Here is a 21,915-nt window from a genome sequence, read left to right as displayed (position 1 = left end):
TTGGCTTCATGATGTGAAAAGCACAGAGTTGAATGAATATTATCCCGAATGTCGACTCAAAACATAATTTTTATTGCACTCAGTTTTATTTTATTTGTTTATTTGAGTTTTTCCTCTTTTCTCCCTATTTGGATTGCGCAATTCCCACTACTTAGTAGGTTCTCGTGGTTACTCACCTCAATCTGGGTGGTGGAGGACAAATCAGTCCGCACATCTTATCATGTGGCTCTCTGACATGCATGACACCGCAGATTCTCACAGCACTTGGAGGCTCATTGTGATCCACTCGCAGCTTACCACGCACCCCATTGAGAGCAAGAACCACTAATCTCGACCACTAGGAGGTTACACCATGTGACTCTACCCTCCCTTGCAACCGGGCCAATTTGTTTGCTTAGGACACCTGGCTGGAGTCACTCAGCACACTCAGTTTTATGATGGTGTCAGAAGAATGTGAATGATATGAAATAACGGAGAGAGAGAGATGACAGAAGTGTCTCTGTTTATGAAAGTGTCCATGATGTGAGCGATCAGACGTACTGCTTCTCATTCTTTTTGCACACAACATTGCAGAGCTGACCCAAACAGACAGAGAATGAAATGACAGTGAATTCACAAGTTACTTATCACCGGTGTAGTCTAGTCACTCAATATGCTGGATTTTGTCACATTATACCTTCTTCAAAGTTGTCAAAATGTACTTTACCATAATCAAGCATGTAATTCGAGTTTTGAAGAGTCACAAAGCAAAAAGTTAGATCAAACATTTATAATGCACTAACATGCTATACACGGATATAATATGCACCGATCACACTCTGTTATTGTAATTTATCATGACACTGATACAACTGCAAAGATGGCTGTATAAAAGAGTAATAATGGGCAAAATACAGACAAAAGAATGATGACAAGAGAAGCATATCTTACTTTGGGCAGATGTGTCAATGATTCACTGCAGATGGCACATAAGAGTATTTGAGTAGATTTGATTCCTTTTGTAGACTAATTAAATGACTAAAACGCATGACATGGTCTTGCAAGCTGGTGTGTTCACATTGAATATTAACTGAAAATCGTAAACAAAGTAGTAGGTGGAGTTCCAGGTCACACCTACCGATGACATGGAGCAAAGGCAGCAAGGTGGTGCTTAGCAGCCGGTTAGAAGTTTTCTTAAAAGTTTGCCCAGACAAGCTGTTCCGAACCACCTAAATGACCTTTTTTTTGGCCAGATTTTGTTCTAAATGATGTCATACCTGTTTGTTCTTCGGTTTCATATGAAGTACATATGAAGGGCCTTTATGCCATATTTCACTTTTTGTCACAGCGATTGCACTATGGAAATGTTAAAACGTTGGATTGCAATCATAGATTGTGAGAATCCTTTGTAAAATATCATAACATGTGGCAAGTCCTGAGTTTATCCTGATCTACCAATCCTGATGGAAATTTAAAGAAGCCCAAATCTCCTATAATCCATAGAAAACGGGGTGTTTCAACCCCACAAACAAATTTTGTTTGGCCATGTTCAGCTCAAATTTAGCAAAGCGTCCATATACACCAGTTCTTTTCTCCACTTCACATCAACTTCATCTATAGGGCAAGTGACCGTTTCGTCAACTAGCCCGAAACTCTTTCACACTGGCCCCGGGTCATTAGGCCATCCTTATAGTTGAGCCATGTATCGTGAGGCTTCTGCATCGTATCCTAACGCAACATTTGTGTACCTCCCGACTTTTATCATATGAAAACATTGCCCGAGACATTGTGCAGAAGGACTCCCCTTGTTTTCCATGGAAGACAGACAATGAAATGGGTTTGGATTATCATGAGGGTTAATATACTGTATGATGACAGAATATTCCCTTTTGTTGAACATTCCTGTTCCGTTCACAATATATGGCTTCACAAGACAGTGGTGAAACTCCACATTGTGTGATATTCTCACACTGAGTATATGGTGTGTGTGTGTGTGTGTGTGTGTGTGTGTGTGAAGATGTTCTAAAACTAGTTTGTACTTTAACTCTCAGAGCTATGTAAATGCTGCAGTGGCATCGGGTCAGTTTACACAACCAGTCAGTCCGGCTCATTTTTGTCTGGCTTTCGGTGCACTGCAGTTTCTTTACTCCGGGGGACATTTGACTCATTCATGTGGTTAATAATTTTTTATCCATTAATGTACTCCTGCAGTCAACATTGTAATGTACAACTCTCACATGCACAGGCTGTCAAGGTGTTTGCTGTGCTTTTTTTCTTTACATTTCCTGCTAAAGTAGGAGGTGTTGCAAAAGTGCAAAATGTTGCTGTGTGGAGTTTCTTCTGGACATTTTGTGTGTAATGCAGTTGCTGATAGTTTTCTTGCTCTGCTTACTGTTAAAATAGTAATGAAAACTGAATTGCCATTGAATTTTAAACATTATCATGGGCCTTGATTGATAATTCATGACATTTCACTGTCATGCAGAGTGACCGCCTCAGTTACTATTCACGTTCATTGTATGGGGAAAAAAGATGCAATGAAAGTAAATGGTGACTGAGGCTTACATTCTGCCTATCATCTCCTTTTGAATAGTCAAATAGCACAGACCAGTAACAGTCAGTTTTCATTAACCCACATATCATCTGTTTTAACATGCCCGCTATGTACTATATAATCTAACTTCAGCTTCACTGCATTTTTTACATCTGGGTTGGCCAGACCAGTTTGACAACCTGAGCTGGATTGTGTGCTTTAGAAATGGGTTACCTCCTTCATTTTGTTCTCTACCTGCTCTCTTTTGTTATGCTGGCTTGTTATTAGTGGTGTTAGCTATTACTGTTGCTTCCATTTAGGCTTAGGGATTTGAACCAACCCCAAATTGTGCAGCTTGTTTATTATTTTAACCTGGCTGATAATAAAATTGGCAAAAGAAAAATCCTTGAAATGAAAGGGTGACAAAAGCCGTATCTAGGGATCAGAATATTATACACTAAAAAATAAATGAAATAGCTCTTTGGCTGAACTTGATGTGTTTGAAATTAGATTTCTTCAAACAACTATGTAATCTTAACACAAACACTTTGGGTAGAAAGATCCCAGTTGAATTGGGTAAACCCAATAAAATTAGACATGTCAATGAAATTCAAATACGTCTTAATTCTTTATGTACTAGCTAGTGAAAGTGAATGTTAGCATGCGAAATACATGTTGACAGGGTATGACATTTACTTATTTTTTTGCCCTCCAGCCACAGTGGTTGGTGAGTGCCCAGTTTTACCAGCTACTTTATTATATAAATATATAATTGGGGTGTAAACAAATATCGTATTGTAATATACGGTACAACGCTCACCATACAATACAATATGCATCATACAATTCATAAACACAATATAGTGTAATTAAAACCAAGTAGCTCAATATTGAGAGCTGCGGATCAATCTCCTCCCACGAGAGGCGGCGCTGAGTGCTCACAGGTCAACAGATCAACACACCTACATTACAAAGGCGAGAAGATCGATGGCAAACGGCAAGTAGATAGTACTGTAGCGAGACAGATTGTTGAATTTGCCAAACAACGGTATCATGTCCTGGTGTTACAGTACTTCAAACATATAAAAAAATTTATGCAGACATCGCACAAAATCGGTGGTTTGTGAGGCAGAAACAGCAGCAGTAAGTTCAACAGCTGCCTCTCCCAGCCGACACTGAGCGTGACATGCACAGCAAAACGCTATTAAATCCTTGAGTCCTAACTATAAAAAAAAACAATGTAAGAAACCCGCGATTACATGACTTATAATGATCTGCTTTTGACTTCAAAATGTATACAGCCTTGAGAACAACACTCGCGCACATGCTAAAAGCCGGTAAAAATGCAGGTAAATTGAACCTACAGTGAAACAGGGAAGATGGCAAATAAAAAATGACATGTGCTGATCGATTTTTGCTCAAGCCGCTAAATAATATCGGATTATGTACATATATCGTAAAACCAGAGGTCAGGTTCCTTTTTTTTTTTCACCACTAAATAACATTGAAAGGAGTTTTTTGTCCTTGCTACAGTCACTTCTGTTTGTTCACAGGGGGCTTTCAAACAACAAGGCATGATTTTCTATAAAGCTGCTTTGATACTATGAGAATTACAGGGTTTTTCCTGTCTCAAACTGAGTCAGAGGTGGTACCATCCTGATCATGTGTAAATGTACAATTGTACCATGCCTTCCACTGGCTGAAGCAAACACTTAAAGCAACATCTTTTAGGTGGTCTAATAATTAGATGATTGAAGAAAATGGCAATTATCAACTTATAGCATATTTAATTAAAAAAAGCTAACCTATTCAACATTAAATTCATTAAATACAGCATAACAGTTAATGTGTTCATTTATAGTTAACAAACAACTTTATTAACTCTTAAACCGATAATAAGATCATCTCCGATATCAGGTATGTGTGTGGGTATGGTGGGAAGGGACAATGTGTAGAGACCAATCGGCCACTGTTTTACAGCTTGGATTGGACTGATGGCTTATATTGACAGGTCTTGATTTACAATGCGTAGAACAGGAACAGCACTGCTCTTATTAGTTGTTAATTATCCTATGTAATTAGGCTATGTTTCTGGTTTATTGTGGCATTTACAAATGTAAGTAGTTCTTAGGTTCAGTAAAACCCTCAGGTCACTTGTTTGGAGAGTTGTTTTTAAACTTTTGATTAAAAAGGCTATCTTGGTTCCAAATGCCATAACTTGATTTGCCCAGATACAACTGACATGATTGTAGTCATCATCTCAAGCATGAATAATTAACAAAATTATTAAATAAACTGCATCACTTTCTCAGCAGTGTTGTAACGTAAGAGCCTGCAAACATGACATGTACATATTTGCATTTTTGAGAAACTCAAGATTATGTGTGTTTAGGCATTTTTAAGTCACTGAAATAAGGCCAAGAAACACATAATAGATTTTGTAGACTCCAGTTTTCAGTCACAAAATGAAATTTTGTGGCACACTTTTTGTGTTAGAAAGGCCTTGTCGGATCACGCTCACAGGTCTTCTCCAAAAACAATAATGAGCTCAAACGGGAATGACTGTACCTCTCATTTGTTTTATTTGCGTTACACAATCAGAGAATATTTGTTTTGAGAAAATTGGTTCATTTAAAAGTAGACAGTTCATGTTTCTATAGACATATTTCTCATGTCTGAGAGGAAAGTGTATGCTGAGTTTCGGTTCATTTTCATGACTCGCTCCAGACAGAAGTTCAAGGAGACCTTCTGGCTCTATGGAGATTTTTTTTATAGTGAGTTAATTTCACACAAGTGTCAAACGATTTCGAAGTTTAGGGCAAACATTATCCATACCTGGCTGTCACAAATGAAGGCTGGTCAGGTAGACTTCGATGATGTGTGGATGCTAGAGATTTAAAAGAATTTGTTGAATCCTTGAATAATTTTGAGCGAAACATTTGTGGGTGCTCGTATCGTATTATATCATGAGGCTATGCATCATATCATGTAATTTGTGTATCGTTACATGCCTAATATATTTGCCTATAAATATATATATACGGTGCATCCGGAAAGTATTCACAACGCTTCACTTTTTCCACATTTTGTTATGTTACAGCCTTATTCCAAAATTGAATAAATTCATTATTTTCCTCAAAATTCTACAAACAATACCCCATAATGACAACGTGAAAGGAGTTTGTATGAAATCTTTGCAAATTTATTACAAATAAAAAATACAAAACAAATCACATGTACATAAGTATTAACAGTTATTAAAAACTCCAACTACACTGTAGTTTGACCTGATAAAATTCACTATCAGTTCCTGAAACATCTACCCCAAAACATACTATTGATCCTACTGAATGTACTCAATAGCATTTGAAAATCGGGAAAAATACCAGCTATCTGGAAAGAAGCAACCATTATACCAGTACCTAAACCAGGAAAAGACCCAAACAATTATCGCCCAATAGCCTTAACCAGCTGCCTATGCAAAACCATGGAAAGAATGATCAATGATAGGCAGGTGTGGATTTTAGAAAGACCAAAAGATCAGTAAATATCAATGTGGGTTTAGACGAGGAAAAGTACTCTTGATCACCTTATAAAATTAGAGTCTTTTGGACGAGATGTTTTTATTAAAAAAAGAGCATGTATTAGCAGTATTTTTTGATTTAGAAAAAGCTTTTTAGTACATGGAGTTATGGCATTCTAAAAGATTTGTACAATATGGGTTTCAGGGGATGTCTACCCATTTTTATTTCCAATTTTTTTATATAACAATAGTTTTTCGTGTTTTGAGTAAGAAACATGCTATCTGAATTGCATGTACAATAATCAGGAATGTCCCAAGGAAGTATACTTTCAGGAACTCTTTTTAGCATTAAAATTAACGGGATTTCAAGTGTTATGGGGCCAAATATATTCTGTAGCCTGTATGTAGATGATGTGTGCATTTGTTATAAAGGCACAAATATGAATGTAATTGAAAGACAACTACAAATATGTATAAATAAAATGTATGACTGGTCAGTACAAAATGGATTTAAATGTTCTAAATCAAAAACTGTGTGTATGCATTTTTGTATTTGCGATCCATGCACCTCGAGCCAGAACTCTTTTTGGAAAGGGAACCTATAAAAGTCATAAAGGAGAGAAAATTCCTAGGACTTTCGATAATAAACTATCCTTCAACCCTCATATCAAAATGCTGCGGAATAGATGCTTCAAAGCAGATTATGAAGTACTCTTGAGACTCTATAGGATACTTGTTTGATTAAAAATGGACTATGAGAGCGCAGTTTATGGATCTGTCAGGAAGTCATATATTAAAATGTTGGACACAGTACATCATACAGGATTGAGACTTGTACTAGGTGCATTTAGGACCTCTCCAATCCAAAGCTTGTATATGGAAGCAAGAGAACCATCACTATATATTGGAAGGCTAAAATTGACCCTTAACTATACTGTTAATCTAAAAGCTAATGAAAGTAACCCAGCATATCTTTCAGTCTTTCATCCTCAACATTCACAACCTGTATGAATTCAGACCCATAGACATAACATAGACATAAATCTGGATATCCTAACATCGACACATCTGTGCCCTATACCGCCCTGAAATATTAAAAAAAACAACTATCATGATGAACCTGGCTCAGTATACTAAAAAGATAAACCATCCAAACGTCTACCATGAGAAATTCCTGGACATAAGATGTAGCTTACCATCTCATGTACCAGTGTACACAGAAGATCAATGTCAGACAATGTATCTGCAGCAGTAGTGATTGGTCCTAAACGTTTTGGCAAGTGTATTCCTGGACCAAGTTAAATTTTCACAGCAGAAGCTTGTGTATTATTAATAGCTTTAGAACAAATTGAAAAGGAACGGCAACATCACTTTCTAATTTGTACAGATTCTAAATCCTGCCTGCAAGCACTCGAAGCTCTGAAAACAGAACACCCTACAATTATTAGCATATAGTAAAAGTAGACTCCTTAAAAAAAAAAAGATTTTAATATTGTCTTTTGTTGGATAACAGGCCATATGGGATTGGCTGGCATTGAACAGGCAGATAAACCGGCTAAGGAAGCACTTCAGTTGGACATGACAGTATGTAATATACCAGCATCTGATGTTAAACCCATATTGAATATGTACATTCACAACAAACGGCAAATGGAATGGAATGAATGTGTATATATAACTAACTACATGAAGTGAACCCAGTACTAAATCAAGGAGTTTATCATTTCCTCTTTGAAAATGGATATGGTCAGGTTGTATATACGAGATGTCGAATTGGTCATTCAAGACTCACTCATTCATACTTATTGAAAGGTGAAGAGGAACAGGTTTGTGATCTATGCAAGACTGAGTATAAAACATATTTTGATAGAATGCCCATATCTAAATGATATTAGAAAACGCTTTTATTCAGAAAATATACTGATGGATATTTTTTAAAAAGGTCTCAAGGAAAAGTTTAGAATTCCTTTCACATACTAAACTGAAAAACTCTTTATAATTGTTATTACTACTGCTGTTATTTTTGTTATATATATATATATTATATATTTTTTTGTATCTTTCAAACTACTGTAAACATTGTTTATTTTGAACACTGTTGTCTTTACCATGAATAGCCATTGCTGCGGATATGGCATAAAAAATAAAATAAATAAAGAGGTGCCTGGTTTCCTCTAGACATGATGCATGCCATTCAGGGCAAAGAGTTCAATCTTTGTTTCATCAGACCAGAAAACTTTGTTTCTCATGGTCTGAGAGTACTTCAAGTACCTTTTGGCAAACTCCAGGTGGGCTGTCATGTGCCTTTTACTGAGGAGTGTTTTCCGTCTGGACACTCTACCATACAGGCATGATAGTTGGAGTGCTGCAGAGATGGTTGTTCTTCTGGAAGGTTTTCCTCTCTCCAGAGAGAAATGCTGGAGCTCTGTCGGAATGACCATCCGGTTCTTGGTCACCTCCCTGACTAAGGCACTTCTCCCCTGATCGCTCAGTTTCACTGGGCGGACGGCTCTAGGAAGAGTCCTGGTGGTTCCAAACTTCTTCCATTTACGGATGATGGAGGCCACTGTGCTCATTGGGACCTTTAATGCTGCAGAAATTTTTCTGTACCCTTCCCCAGATCTGTGCCTCGATACAATCCTGTCTCGGAGGTCTACAGACAATTCCTTGGACTTCATGTCTTGGGTTGTGCTCTGACATGCACTGTTAACTGTGGGACCTTATATAGACAGGTGTGTGCCTTTCCAAATAAAGCTGAAACCTAAAACCTGAAAAATAATACATATTTTTGAGCCATTGATTAGAAACTTCAGTTGCACCTGTATTTTGAAGCAGAACATTAAATAAAAGTTGCTACTTAAAGACCGCAATCACCACAAGGATGTGAGCTAATGTGTTTGACACATTTTGACACTGTTTTAGTCTTTGTGTAGCAACTTGTTAGTTACTTATGTTTTTAACAAAAAGAGCCATTTTTAAATAAAGTTATGAGTTATGACTGTGTAATTTATGTTGTAGAACACAATGTAAATGTTTGCTTCAATTAGGCAACTGCAAACCACAGACATTTTCTCATAAATTGAAAAGCTCTATTATAATGTTTTTTTGACAAATTAGCCTACACATTGGCATCATAACAGCTGTATTGTACTTTGAGATGTTAAACAATAAAACATTTTCAGATCTATTTAGATATTTGGGCTTTGTTTGAACATTTAAAGCTTGAAAGGGACAGATCTGCTTTGGATTGAAGATTGTGGTATTTTATTGCTCTAGTAGGTTGCATCCAAAAGTAGATCTGTGTAGGATGGCCATCCCTGCCCCATCCAAAGCTACACCTACCCATCTTGATCATAAGTGGCCCAATAGATGAGTTGCCTTAGGGACAGTTTGACACTCCAATATGCTTGTGCAGTTCCAGGATATAGATTAGATCTGTGATCCTTGAAAATGCTGTGGGTTGCAGGGGATATTTCACATCCGCTCACCCAGGGTTCATAGTGCACATTAGGCCTGATGCTTAAAGCCGCTACAGCAGTGCATGGAAGGTAACTGACACTAGACCTCTCTTTAAAGAGGCTTATAAGTGTAAAACAAACAGAGCACACTGTGGCAATGCCCCGATTCCTGATACTTAGCTGTCTTTGAAAATGTTAATCAAAGGCAGGCCCAGCAGACTTTTCCATTTTTATCATTGCTTGAAAGTACTTCTAGCAAACTAAGAAATTGGCTTACCCATTAGGCTTGGGATCGATGCTTTTCTACACGGATTGATAATCAGAATGGGGGCAGGAATTAACTGTTTAGCAGGTCCCTGCTAGCTACTGCTGGTAGATGCTGGAACTACACCCTCGGTGCTTAACAGCATGTTCCCATTGATGGCCATTCAGAAACAATCATGTATTCTGACTAAATGTTTTTTACATGAAACATTTTGATCACAAATATTTCATTACATTGTAATACATCTTTTTCCGATGATCGATTTTATTATTATTATTGTTATTATTATTATTTGGTGGGCTGCTAAAAGCATGAAATTGACTTATTTTTCCCCATCTCATACTGGCTCATGCAAAAGCCTGAACACACCGGCCAAGGTCAAACACCCACTTGCATGAGGTTAGACTCTAGAAAACATTTAATGTTACTTGAAATGATGATATTTTAGTACATTTCTATCTTTATACTGTGGAAGGCTTTGTTTGGAAAATGTTAATAAAGCATTATATTGCAAAATATATTTTTTTTCTTTCCTAATATGGAAATAAATGAATTTTGACAAGAAAATAAGTATATATAGTGTCAAATTTCAGCACTTTTAAAATCTGCGATTAATCGTAATTAACCTCAAAAAGATTATGCGATTATTCACGATTAAAAATTTTCAGCGGCTGACACTCTAATAATAATATTGGCTCAGTTATTATCACGTGGCCCAGATCAGACACATTTCAGAAGGATATATGAACATTAAGCTTAGCATTTAGCAAGCTATAATCACTCAAAATGCTCTCTAAGAAGATCTCTGTTACAGTGTACACGATGTATATTCAGTTACAAGTATGTCGTTTTGTGTTTTGACAGCTTGAATGAAAGACCTATTCAAGGCAACATAGATAGAAATTGCATAATAAATGTCATAATTTCTAATCATTCAGTTTGTGCAGTTACACCAGTTTCATACACTAACACCTCCTACACACTACATGACTTTCAAAGTACATGGAAGTTGTTGCGTTTTCAAATTACACAATGAATCGGCGACAGGGGTGAACACTTTACAAAACATTTCACTATTGATGAATCACCCGACGACTCTGCCTGGACTCCAAATTATGTTTCACAACAGAGTACACACGAGTGATACGAGATACGGAAACAAATGCAGCATCATATGTTATGCATTTCAGAATATGATGTGTATGTTTTTAATCATATATTTTATTGGTTACAATATGAAAAAGCAGCTCCAACTGAAAAATCTTCTTATTTGCTTACCTGACTGTCCAAGAGAATTAGTGATTTCTCTCCAACTCTTATCTTTCTCCACCCGGTTGTGGTACAGTTCAGATGAAGCATCAAATAGGCACTGGTGCTCCTTCCAATGTTCCACTCATTTTTCCGGTCCAATGAGACTTTCTTGATTCCGCAGCCATGCTAGTTGATGTTCTGTTGCAGGTACATCAGGACTCCTCCCACTGAAACTTCCCGTGCCCCGTTTCTTGCTCTCTCATTGGCTGTAGATTAACGTTGCAGTTGTATTCAATCAAAACATATTTCACATTGCATGATTTGGAATCGCAGACAGGTCCAGATATTTAACATTATAGATATCTCTTAGACACCTGTGATGCCTCGACGCTTCTCTCAAATCACATCTTTGATAGTTCCTACATTGTGAGCTCCGATTTGCCTATGATTTCAGGCTTTTGTCGGTGATCTCAAAACTGTCAGAGAACGAATATCTGGCTTAAAATTTTGTAGTGTAAACTCGGCATAACCTGCAAACTCATCAACTCATTCTTGAAGTACAAAGACCTTAGTAACTTTGGACTGGCATCTGCTACATCGTGTCTGTGTGATACCTGTGCTTTTCCAACCTGCGACTGGCTTTTTTAAATGTTCACCCTCTTGTGGTCTCCCAATGCTGTTAAACAGGAGTGAGTTGGAAAGCACGCAAATTAAACTTCTAATTTAAATGTTGGCTAATTTTAATATATCTATGCCTCAAAAATATATTGATAAAATAAATAGCAGATCAATAAACAATTTACAGTCTATATAGTATATCACATCCCTTTTACTCACAAATGTTCTGCTCTTAAAAACTCGATTTTCTGCTCTAAGAACTTTATTTAAATCTGGGTTGTTACAAAAAAGCACTGGGATGAGTGATTGAGAGCGCACATGTTTGAGTGACACTGAGAGCGGGTATAATCGATCAAACTGTCTCTATCTCACCACACACCAGCTTTTACATATATTTGCAGTATCTTTGTCCTCTCCGTCTCCAACTGTACAGCGAGTCAGAATTGGACCCACTTTATATTAGGTGGCCTTAACTACGCTGTACTTAACCATTTGATGCAATGTTCTTATTATTTACATAACCCTTACCCCAAAACTCTAACACTAATATTACCCTTACTCCTGAACCTACCCATACCTCAACCTCAGTAGCAGCAAATGTGGATATTCTGCTGAACAACAAGTATTTACACAGTAAATACATAATCTTGTATGTATTTAATGTTAGTACATAGTAGTTAAGCCCACCTAATATAAAGTGTAACCGAATAATTCACCCTCCAGAGGCCGTAATGTCATGCTTTGAGTAGATAAGATAAGTTCATTCATTAGAGTAGCAGCGTATGTGTGGTTTTAAAAAAAAGATCATTCCTGAAACTAGAGATGATGGACTGATCGATCGGTGCATCCCATATTGTAAAGCTCCCATTATTTTCCATTTTTTTTAATGTGATTCTTTAGTTTCACATTGTTGTTCAAGGAACTTTACTAAATCACTTTAAGAGTTAATCCTGCTGAACCATTGACTAAAGAGTTAGGCTTTTACTGAACATGTCTAGGATGACTATAACGTAATTTGTGAGGTGATTATTCAAAACAATTAAGACATGTTTTTAGCAAATACATGCATTTAATGTAGACGTGTACAATACCATGTAAATGCCTGATTTAACTGTCATGCAAATTGCATTTTCTCGAGATCCAGATGAGGGTAGGTGTTGGATAAAGATGTCTAGGACATGATTTTGTGATTCAACATAATATACGATGAATTAAGTACTCGGACAATAATAAAATGCATTTAATTACAAGATGGGCTTGGCAATAGATTCCATTCGCAAATGTGTTGACCGAGGATAACATTAAAGCCACTTGAGATTATTAAATAATAGTTATCTGTTAAAAAAAGGATAATGTTTTGACTGTTTTCTAAGGCTGCTTTAAGGCAGAATACTCAACAAACCACATGTTTGTCATGCCAGTTTTAAATGTTCATTCAAGGGTTCTTCCTTGTGTGTCTCGCACCTTTCAATACATTGTAGCCATTGTATCGGTCCAACTATATTTAGTGTTTGTGTCTAATTAATTAACGAATTCTTCTCTTATTTCTTCAGGAACCTCTTAGCTGCTGTTGTCTTCTGGACACGGGAATGGAAAACAGAGGTAAGCGAATTGATGGATTATTATTATTATAAAGCGGTAAGGAAATCTGTGTCCAAACTTCATCTGAAGAAATGGTTGTATATTGACTGGGCCTCTGTTATTTTCTACTTCAGTGGTTTTGGTTGACCACTGATGTTTAATAAAAATATGAAATACCTGCATTTACTGTGTTGACAGTAGATAAAAGTGAAACTACACTACAGCAGGTGTTATCATTGATACTGAACTATGTGATGATTGAAGATGACTGACCTCATAAGGAAAGTTAACATCATAAAGATGGCTAACCATGTGACAAAGGTGTGTTGACTCTCGAGATATCTGATCTCGCTTTGACTAGTCGACACACCCACAGGTGACTCTCAGCACTTTTCATTTGCCGTGGTGTAGTTTTGCTTTGTGGAATTTCACCCTTTATGGACCAAGATTTTAACTCCGTAGAAGAGGAAATTACCTCAGGTAGGACATACCACACTTCATAGTTTCTGCAAAATGAGGAACAGGGTGGAATTCTGCTTTTTTTTACCAGTGAAGGTCAAGTGCTTTACTGTAATAGCGATACAAGCCACTGCTAAGTTGATTCATGTTGTTGCCTGAGATCATGTATTTTAACACCTTCGGCTGTTGGTTTAGACTTTTTTTTTTTTTTTTTGTTTGTGGCTCAGTTAGCAATATTTGTTCAGTTAGTATTATAAATAGCTCTGTATTATTTGGTATACTAAAGCATAAATGTAAGCTTGTGAAATTGCTTACCCCTTGTGCTGGAACAAACAGTTCTTTTGTTTATGCCATTGCAAAAATCTGTCCAATCAAACCAGATACTAGATTACATCTTTTCACAAGCGATCGAGCTTGAAGGACTGTATACAATAGCAGATATGTGATTATCTGCTCCTGTGATGCCTTTCAAAATGTGCTGTGTCAGCACCAAGGGTCATTGGTGATGTGAGATGGTTGTGCTATTGTACTTTGCTATATATCCCTTAATTAATACATTCATAAACCATGGTATTTGGGAGGTTGATATTAAATACTTTGGGGATGTTGACAGATCTAAAACTATTTAAACCATATTTGGCTAATTGTTGTTAATTGTTAAGTTTACATTTAATTGAGGATGACATGGAATATTGTACTTTAAAAAATGTATTTTTTAAACTGTGACTGATTAATATGAGCTGGTGAAGGCAAAAATGGTGGACCTAAGATTTGCACTTCTCTTATACATTCACATAAATTTAAACCTAAAATCTTGATTTAAAAAAATTGTATCTACCTGTTTACATATTGGTTTGGTACTCCCATGCCCAAAGAAAATATATAGGCTTGAGCCTTGTCCCATACTCAGACTATTAAATTCTGAAAATCCATGATAATAATACTAATTATTACATGTTTAAAATTATGAAAATCTAAACAAAGCATTCTAGTATTTATTGTGAAAATCAAAACTTTTCAAAAATTCCAACTGTCCTATAGTTGTGGCATCATTTCCAACAAAACCAAACAGTTTTGCCCCAAATAAATAAAAAGTGTCAGCGAAGAGCATGCTTAAGATGAAAAATGAAAGATGTTTAAAGAAAACAAAGTTTTAGGTTAATGTCACTTGTGAGCAGAGTATTTTTATTGGGCATCATTTCCAATCAAGCTGTACCAAACAATGCAAATATTTTGAAAATATTATTGCATTGTGTGTTTTTAAGATACAGCAAATGTTAGATATGAAATTAGCTTAAGCAAGACAAAGGAGTCTGATATTTTATAAAAAATAAATAAAAATACAAATACATAAAAATTTCCATCGGCGTCATTTTCACACAGAATTCTATTAAACACAATACACAATACAGTGTTTGAAATTATACCGTGGTGGTAATTTGACAAAATGACAAAAATGACAAATCACTTGTGATGAATGTACATGCACTGTTAGATGTTGTTAGTAAATTAATAAAAGTATCGAGAGTGTGAAATATATTTTGGACTTTTACTTTCTAGAAATCCATAGTGCTAAAAGTGGCCCAAGTTGAAGAAAATATAATATGCATATTGCATTAACATAGTACAGTGTCCGAAAAACATGGTAATGCCATGGTAATTTTTTAATGATAGAAGTTATATTCAGAAACACAGGGCAGGAAGAGGAATTACCCTTTACTTCCATGACTTATCTACTGTGATTTGGTAACGCTCCAAAAGATTTTCTCGATAGGATTAACTCGCCTCAGTGTTTTGGCCTGTTTTCACCCTGTGACGCTCGTGTTCAGCATTTGGACAGTGTGATATCAGGATAGCAGATACGGAAACTACAGAGATTGACAGTTTTGTGCCTAATACTTCAACAGGTTACTGCTGAGTTTCACATGTTCAATGGGTTGTTTCATCATTTAATGATTCAAACAATCTCCCACCCCTGCTCCACCTAGATTGATTCATACTGTGTAAGCCCAGCAGTGAGTCAGCGGTCATTGTAATCATGTGCTGGTGTACAGTGAGTCAGCAGTCCAGTGACACAATGAAATGAATAGACCTCACATTGGTGTAGAAAATGAACATCTAATCAAAGCAATTCATGTTAATGTCAGCTATTTGTAGGCTGGTAGGTGTGAACACTGTCTTCTATCATAGACTGAGTCATTTTTATAGTACATTAATGGTATAGTAACATAACAGTATAGTTATTTATGTTTGAAATATTGGATATATTACCATGTAGTGATAAAACCTGTTCACATATCTGTGTTTGGAATGCGGAAGTAAACGATAGCAGGGTAAACTTGTTTAGCTGTGAATTGGAGACCTCAGCAAATATCATTTTTGCTGAGAAGATGAAATAGAGAGAGGTAAGTTGCCAAATTTTCTGTCACACCCTCAGTAACCGTATTAGAAACCTCATCGCAATTCCAGGGTAATATACTACAAAATATAATGTTAAAAATCTAAACTAGATAATCACATCATCACTGTCTGTGAAAGGGTCCATACTTATTTTTGATAATACAGTGAATTAATATGAGGAAATTTATGTTATTTTTTGGAACTTGATTAGGTCTCAGATTAAACTCCGATCTGTACCATGCGTTTCTGTCAGAGTAGCGCATCAGATCGGTTCGCAAATGTTTGCCCCTTTTTCAGAGAGTGAAAAAAGTCTACACCTATTGGGTCTGATGGCCTTGACGGCGTCAGTCATTCCAGTTGCACTATTGTGAATGTGAAAATTTCAGCACTGGATAGCAGCAGGGGGTCAGTGACGTCATAGGGGATGCTCGCTCTCCGTCACTGGAGAATCCCCACTTTCCTTCATGGGGAATCCCTTTGAGTGCAGTGTCTCTGAGAAAAGCGTTGATGACAGACGTGTCACTCACAGGTTGGGGTGTGGTGTACGAAGGCAGAATAGTGAATGGGGTTTGTCTGGCTTCACTACGCATTGCACGCAAATTTTCTGGAGTTACTGACAGTATTTCTAGCATTGAAGCACGTTTCACTGTTCCTTCAAAGTCTACAATTGGATTCATCAGGTTAGGGAGTTCAGACATCTCAAAGAGAACTTGCAAAACAATGAAATGGTCCTTCATATTGATTTCAGTGAAAACTATGCTTGCAAGCTTAACACTGAAATTCAAACCTTTCACTTTGGAGGCAACAGACAACAAGCAACTCTACACACAGGGGTGGCCTATGGTATTGGTGGGTCCCAGAGCTATGCAACTATATCGCAGTCTCTGAGACATGATGAAAGGGCAGTGTGGGCTCACATCAAGCCAGTTATAGAGGACTTTAAGGCCAAGAGTGATCATGAAATTGATACACTCCACATCCTAAGTGATGGTCCTGCAACCCAGTATCGTAATCGTGCAAACTGCTTTTTTCTTAGCAGCATTCCATACTCTTGGGGTTTCAAAATGGTTACCTGGAACTTTTCTGAGAGGTCACATGGCAAGGGGGCTCCTGATGGAGTAGGCGGAGTTCTCAAACGTATCGCTGACAAGTATGTCCATGGAGGTGGAGATCTTCAAACACCTAAAGATTTGTTCAACTATATTTGCCAGAACACAGAAAGAGTGACCATTGAATGGGTTGAAGAAGATGAAATCTCTTCCATGGATAGCTTGCTTCATTCAACAGTGTGCCCAGTGGTTGGAATTAGTAACACACACCAAGTGCTCTCCTTTTCACCTGGGGAAATACTATATAGACGCCTGAGTTGCTTTTGCAAGTACCCAGAGATGTGTCTTTGTTATCAGCCGAAGAAACTTCACATGGACGTCTCTGCTTCTAAAGCTGGCAGTGCCAATGTGGAACTGCAAAGTGCTCTTCTCCAAGATGTTACCTGTGTGAAACCAAAAGAAGCAAACCACCCAGCTGAAGCAGAAAGCACTGATTCTGATGATGACACCAGATACACTGTTGGAAAGTTTGTCATTGTCAACTACGATGATAGGCCATATGTGGGCCAGATCATGAAGATATGTCACAACAAGGCAGAGATTAATTGCATGAAGCAAGTTGGTGACAAGAATAACTTCATCTGGCCAAATAAACCAGACTGCATATTTTACAGCTGTGATCAAATAGTTTGCACAATATCTGAGCCAGAACCTCTTCAAAGGTCTACCAAGCTTTCTAAGATTGACTGGCTGAAGTTTAATATGGTCTGAAATGTTATCGGCTTTCGGCTTTTCAGCTTCAACTGATGTTTAAAAATCCCATGTGAAATACACATATTTGTTTTTGTTTAAAGATTCATTGGATAATGCAAATGATACATTGTATGTTTTTACTGTATCTGGTTTTACCAATATCTATGAATTTTCAATCTAAAACATTCAACTAATTGTAAATTGATTTGTTTTTTACTGTTTAACAATTATAATTGTTGTTACGACACACTCTCCTTTAATTTTAAATTGTTCATGTTGAATGTTCTTGAAGTGAGATGGTGTTTGATTTACTCATATTTCTGAGTTTCTTATATTTTAAAAGTTTTAAAACAATGTTAGTATGTTTTTTGATTTTGATTAATGTTAACTGAATTGAATTAATTGAATGTTGAATGCAAATAAAATACAGTTTTTTGCATTGACAAATTGTGGTGTGGTGCAGTTCATCATATAGTGTGACACTATATAATGTGGTGTGACATTCAGAATTGTGCTAGTAAAAATACTTTCTTAATTATAAATCATAAAAAGTCAACGGAACACAAGAGAAATAGTATCAGCAAGAGTCACAAGCATTTTCATAGATTTATAACCGGGTTTAACATAATCTAAAATATCTGGAAAGGCTGAGGAGAGATGACTTCCTTTGCATGATGATTTAGAAAAACAATACAAAACCTAATGAATCTGCACAAAAGAAATGTTAAATCTTAAGATAGTAATGATAACGATTTATGTTGAAGTTAGTTACTTAGGGAGAGTATATCCCATTTTCATTTTAAACAGAATAACTTTTGTCACACCATATGACAATTTTAGGCACGAATGCAACAAATTGGTGAATAAATCCAATTTCAAATACAAAATCTAAAAGACCACATATATTTTGGGAAATGCAAGAGTCAGTACAACACAACTCATTTTTGTTTATGCCTAATATTTGAAGTAAAAAATAAAAACTTTTTTCAGGCTTATATGTCTCCCACCCATCACAAACTCAATAACACATTGCTAACTATCTATTCTTTGCCAATTAATTAGGTGGGTGTACATTGGACACCACAAGTCGGTTGGTGGTCTGCTTCGGATAGCATATCTGCAGTACGGGAGTTGGCTATATCCCATAGTGAGAAACCGAACAAATGCTAGAAAGAGAACTTAAGGTTACTCACATAACCCTGGTTCTCTGATAACAGGAGTGAGGTATCTCCCCAAACTTCCCTCCATGCAGTTGCATGGAGAACAGATATGTAGAATGGTAGGTAGAATGAAGAAGAGACCTGTGACGATGTCTTAAAGGGAGGTGGGGTTCCCTTATCACTGCTGTGATTGGTCTGTCAGCTGACAGACGTGGTGTCATTCCTTCCAGTGTCAGATGCGCCTGATGCAAATTACCATAGTGAGATACCTCACTCCTGTTATCAAAGAACCGGGGTTACGTGAGTAACCTAAAGTTTTCTGCTTTATGTCAGATTTTTCACTGCTATGTCACGGTAAAGCAGAATCACTTTTAATCACGGTTGACACTTTTGTACCGTTGCATAATATTTCCGTCATACCACATAGCTCCATTTGGTAGTATCGATAAACAAGCACAAGACACATAAAACAAATTATTGCTCTTGCCTGAATGGTTAAGTTGTTTTCCATTTGTCTCTATTTACAAAGATTTAACTGCAGTAACACACTCTGCCCTTCAGATGGAGCTAATACAAACTTTTGACTTTCAATTGCAGGCAGAGTGAAGGAATCTAGAGCTTGAGGAAACCTGTGTGCTGTCACTGCTGTTCTGTGTGTTTGTTATTTTAGAGATTTTTAGGCTCCGAATGAGGAATGTTGACTGTATTGAATTTCAGGTTTACTTTATCTCTTGTTCATACTGACCATCAGTGGCATCCACTCAGACCATTGGTGAAATAGTTTTTTCTTTAAGCACTTTTTTTATTAAATACAAATATTTTCATTGCAAATTATTTGATTGGCATCATAGGTAAAAAATTGGAATTGAAAAATGAACATGAATTTTAAAACGTCTTAGATTTTGTGTTCCCTTTTGCTGTTAGAGATTCTTTTATTTACTTAGATGACAACCTATGCAGCTCTGTCATAGGAGAGAGCATAATGGTCAACTAGCATGTTACGACAGTACTGTCCATACAATGTCTATTGGACCGCCACATAATGCTAAGCTTGTATGTTCCCCTTGAAGTGTGCGTCAGTGTAATGACTCCAGGCGGACTCATTACAAAGGTTCTGCCTTTAACACCAGTGTTTATGCTGTATTAATGGTAAATGTGTTAACGGGTTATTGATTGATTTAAGTTATTTTTTAGATATATTTTTAAGGCTTTGATTTATCAAAATTAGCCGACATTTAAATTCACTCAGTTGGCTTTCTGTTTAACAGTCTGGCGTAATTGCATTGAGAGACCACAAGAGGGTGATATAGCATTTACTGAAGCCCGTCGTGGGTAGGAAAGGCAAAGGTATCACACAGACACAGCGCGAGCTGATATAGTGCAGCAGATGGTAGTCCAAATTTACAAAGGTTTTTGGGCTTCTTCAAGAATGGACAAATTGACGTTGATGAGTTTGCAGGTTAGTGTATGAAACTGGTGTAACTGCGCAAACTGAGTGATTAGAAATGACAACGTTTATTATGCAATTTCTATCTATGTTGCCTTTAATTGGTCTTTTATTCAATCTGTCAAAACACAAAACTACATACTTGTAACTGAAAATACATTGTGTAGGCTACATCAAAGATACATATCACAATATATCATCCAGTGATGGCTAGAGTAAATTTAATGGAAAACTATGCGAGTTGCGCTTCGTGCCACTTCAGAAATTGACGATGGCCGTTGGTGGTGTGTGTGTACCTTCAGAAAATTATGAAAAGCTGTAGATTTTATACTTTTGCTCTATTGCTAATAAACTTTCTCCACTTTTTAAAACAATTCTGTTTAACTGATCATGGGAAAGTGCTGTTGCTGTACGCTGTATTTAACTAAAGTGTTTAAGTGCAGCACAACTGGCTCATAACACACTTCTCTGACAGAATATAGCTGTCTGCTGTGTTTATATAAAGTGCAAACTGTTGAAGATGTTTTTTACTCTTTGTATTTTTATAGTGGCATACTTGCCAAATCTTTTAAATTTAAAACATTTAATGTCCAACAAAAGCTTTGTTTCCTCTTTAATTAACTAGTTTTATCTTTCGTGGTTCATTCAACCTCTAGTCTGGGTTTCGTCTCGTGACAGTTTGAGTGGGTTTATCCCAGCACTGCTCTGGTAGTGTGTGTGAGAGTGTTTGTTGAAAGCAATGACTGGCACTGAACTCAGCCAGCTTTGCCTTTTCTGTCCTCCCGTCTCTCTCTCTCAGAGATCCAGCTCTCCCCTATCCCTGACCCTCCACCCCCACATGCTGTTAACATGAGCCACATCATGTACTGTCTGCAAGACTCCTTCCTCAAGGTTTCACATATCCAGAGGGATCTACATCAGTTAAAATCAGAATGAATCTTATTGGTCCATATGTCACTCCTTTTGGCTAACCTGTTATTTTATCTCAGTGTCCACTAATATACACAAGCAAATAGTTTCTCCTTGAACAAACCTGAATATTAAAATTTGGAGCATAACTAGTTCCACATTGTTTGCATTACAGACATGAACGAGACCTCAAATCTTGTGGATGTTTATTTTCTTAAGCAATTACACTATTTTTGGCTGGTGGACAATAAAACATGCAATAATAATCCTATAGACTGACATTGAAGCTGGCACCCAAGCCATATCTAGTGGACAGAGATTTTGCAGATACCAGTAAACCAGTGTCATCAGGGAAAAACTGATGACAGATTAACTGTCCGATAGTTTAAAAAATAATAATCATAGTCTTTCCTTACTGAAGAGGACAAATTTAGAGGCTAAACAAGTCGAAATTAAGTGAAATCTCACATGCTGTTTATTTTACAGACAAATTTCAATTAATAACCATGCATAATGTGGGACTTTTAACT

The 21,915-nt window shown here is 36.8% G+C and overlaps 1 protein-coding gene across 1 annotated transcript in view; it reads left to right on the top strand.

Annotated features, from left to right (window-relative positions):
* The window catches only part of LOC127619985 (phosphatase and actin regulator 4A-like), a 79,831-nt gene that overhangs the window by 7,037 nt on the left and 50,879 nt on the right, over window positions 1-21,915 (top strand). Inside the window, exon 2 of the mRNA XM_052093030.1 lies at window positions 13,181-13,229. Within this exon, the coding sequence (XP_051948990.1) occupies window positions 13,217-13,229 (13 nt within the window). The 5' untranslated portion in view covers window positions 13,181-13,216. The remainder of the gene's footprint in view (window positions 1-13,180; window positions 13,230-21,915) is intronic.

This window comes from Xyrauchen texanus, chromosome 26 (genome assembly GCF_025860055.1).
Source record: "Xyrauchen texanus isolate HMW12.3.18 chromosome 26, RBS_HiC_50CHRs, whole genome shotgun sequence".
Lineage (NCBI taxonomy): Eukaryota > Metazoa > Chordata > Actinopteri > Cypriniformes > Catostomidae > Xyrauchen > Xyrauchen texanus.
This window is presented reverse-complemented; position numbering and strand designations above follow the sequence as displayed.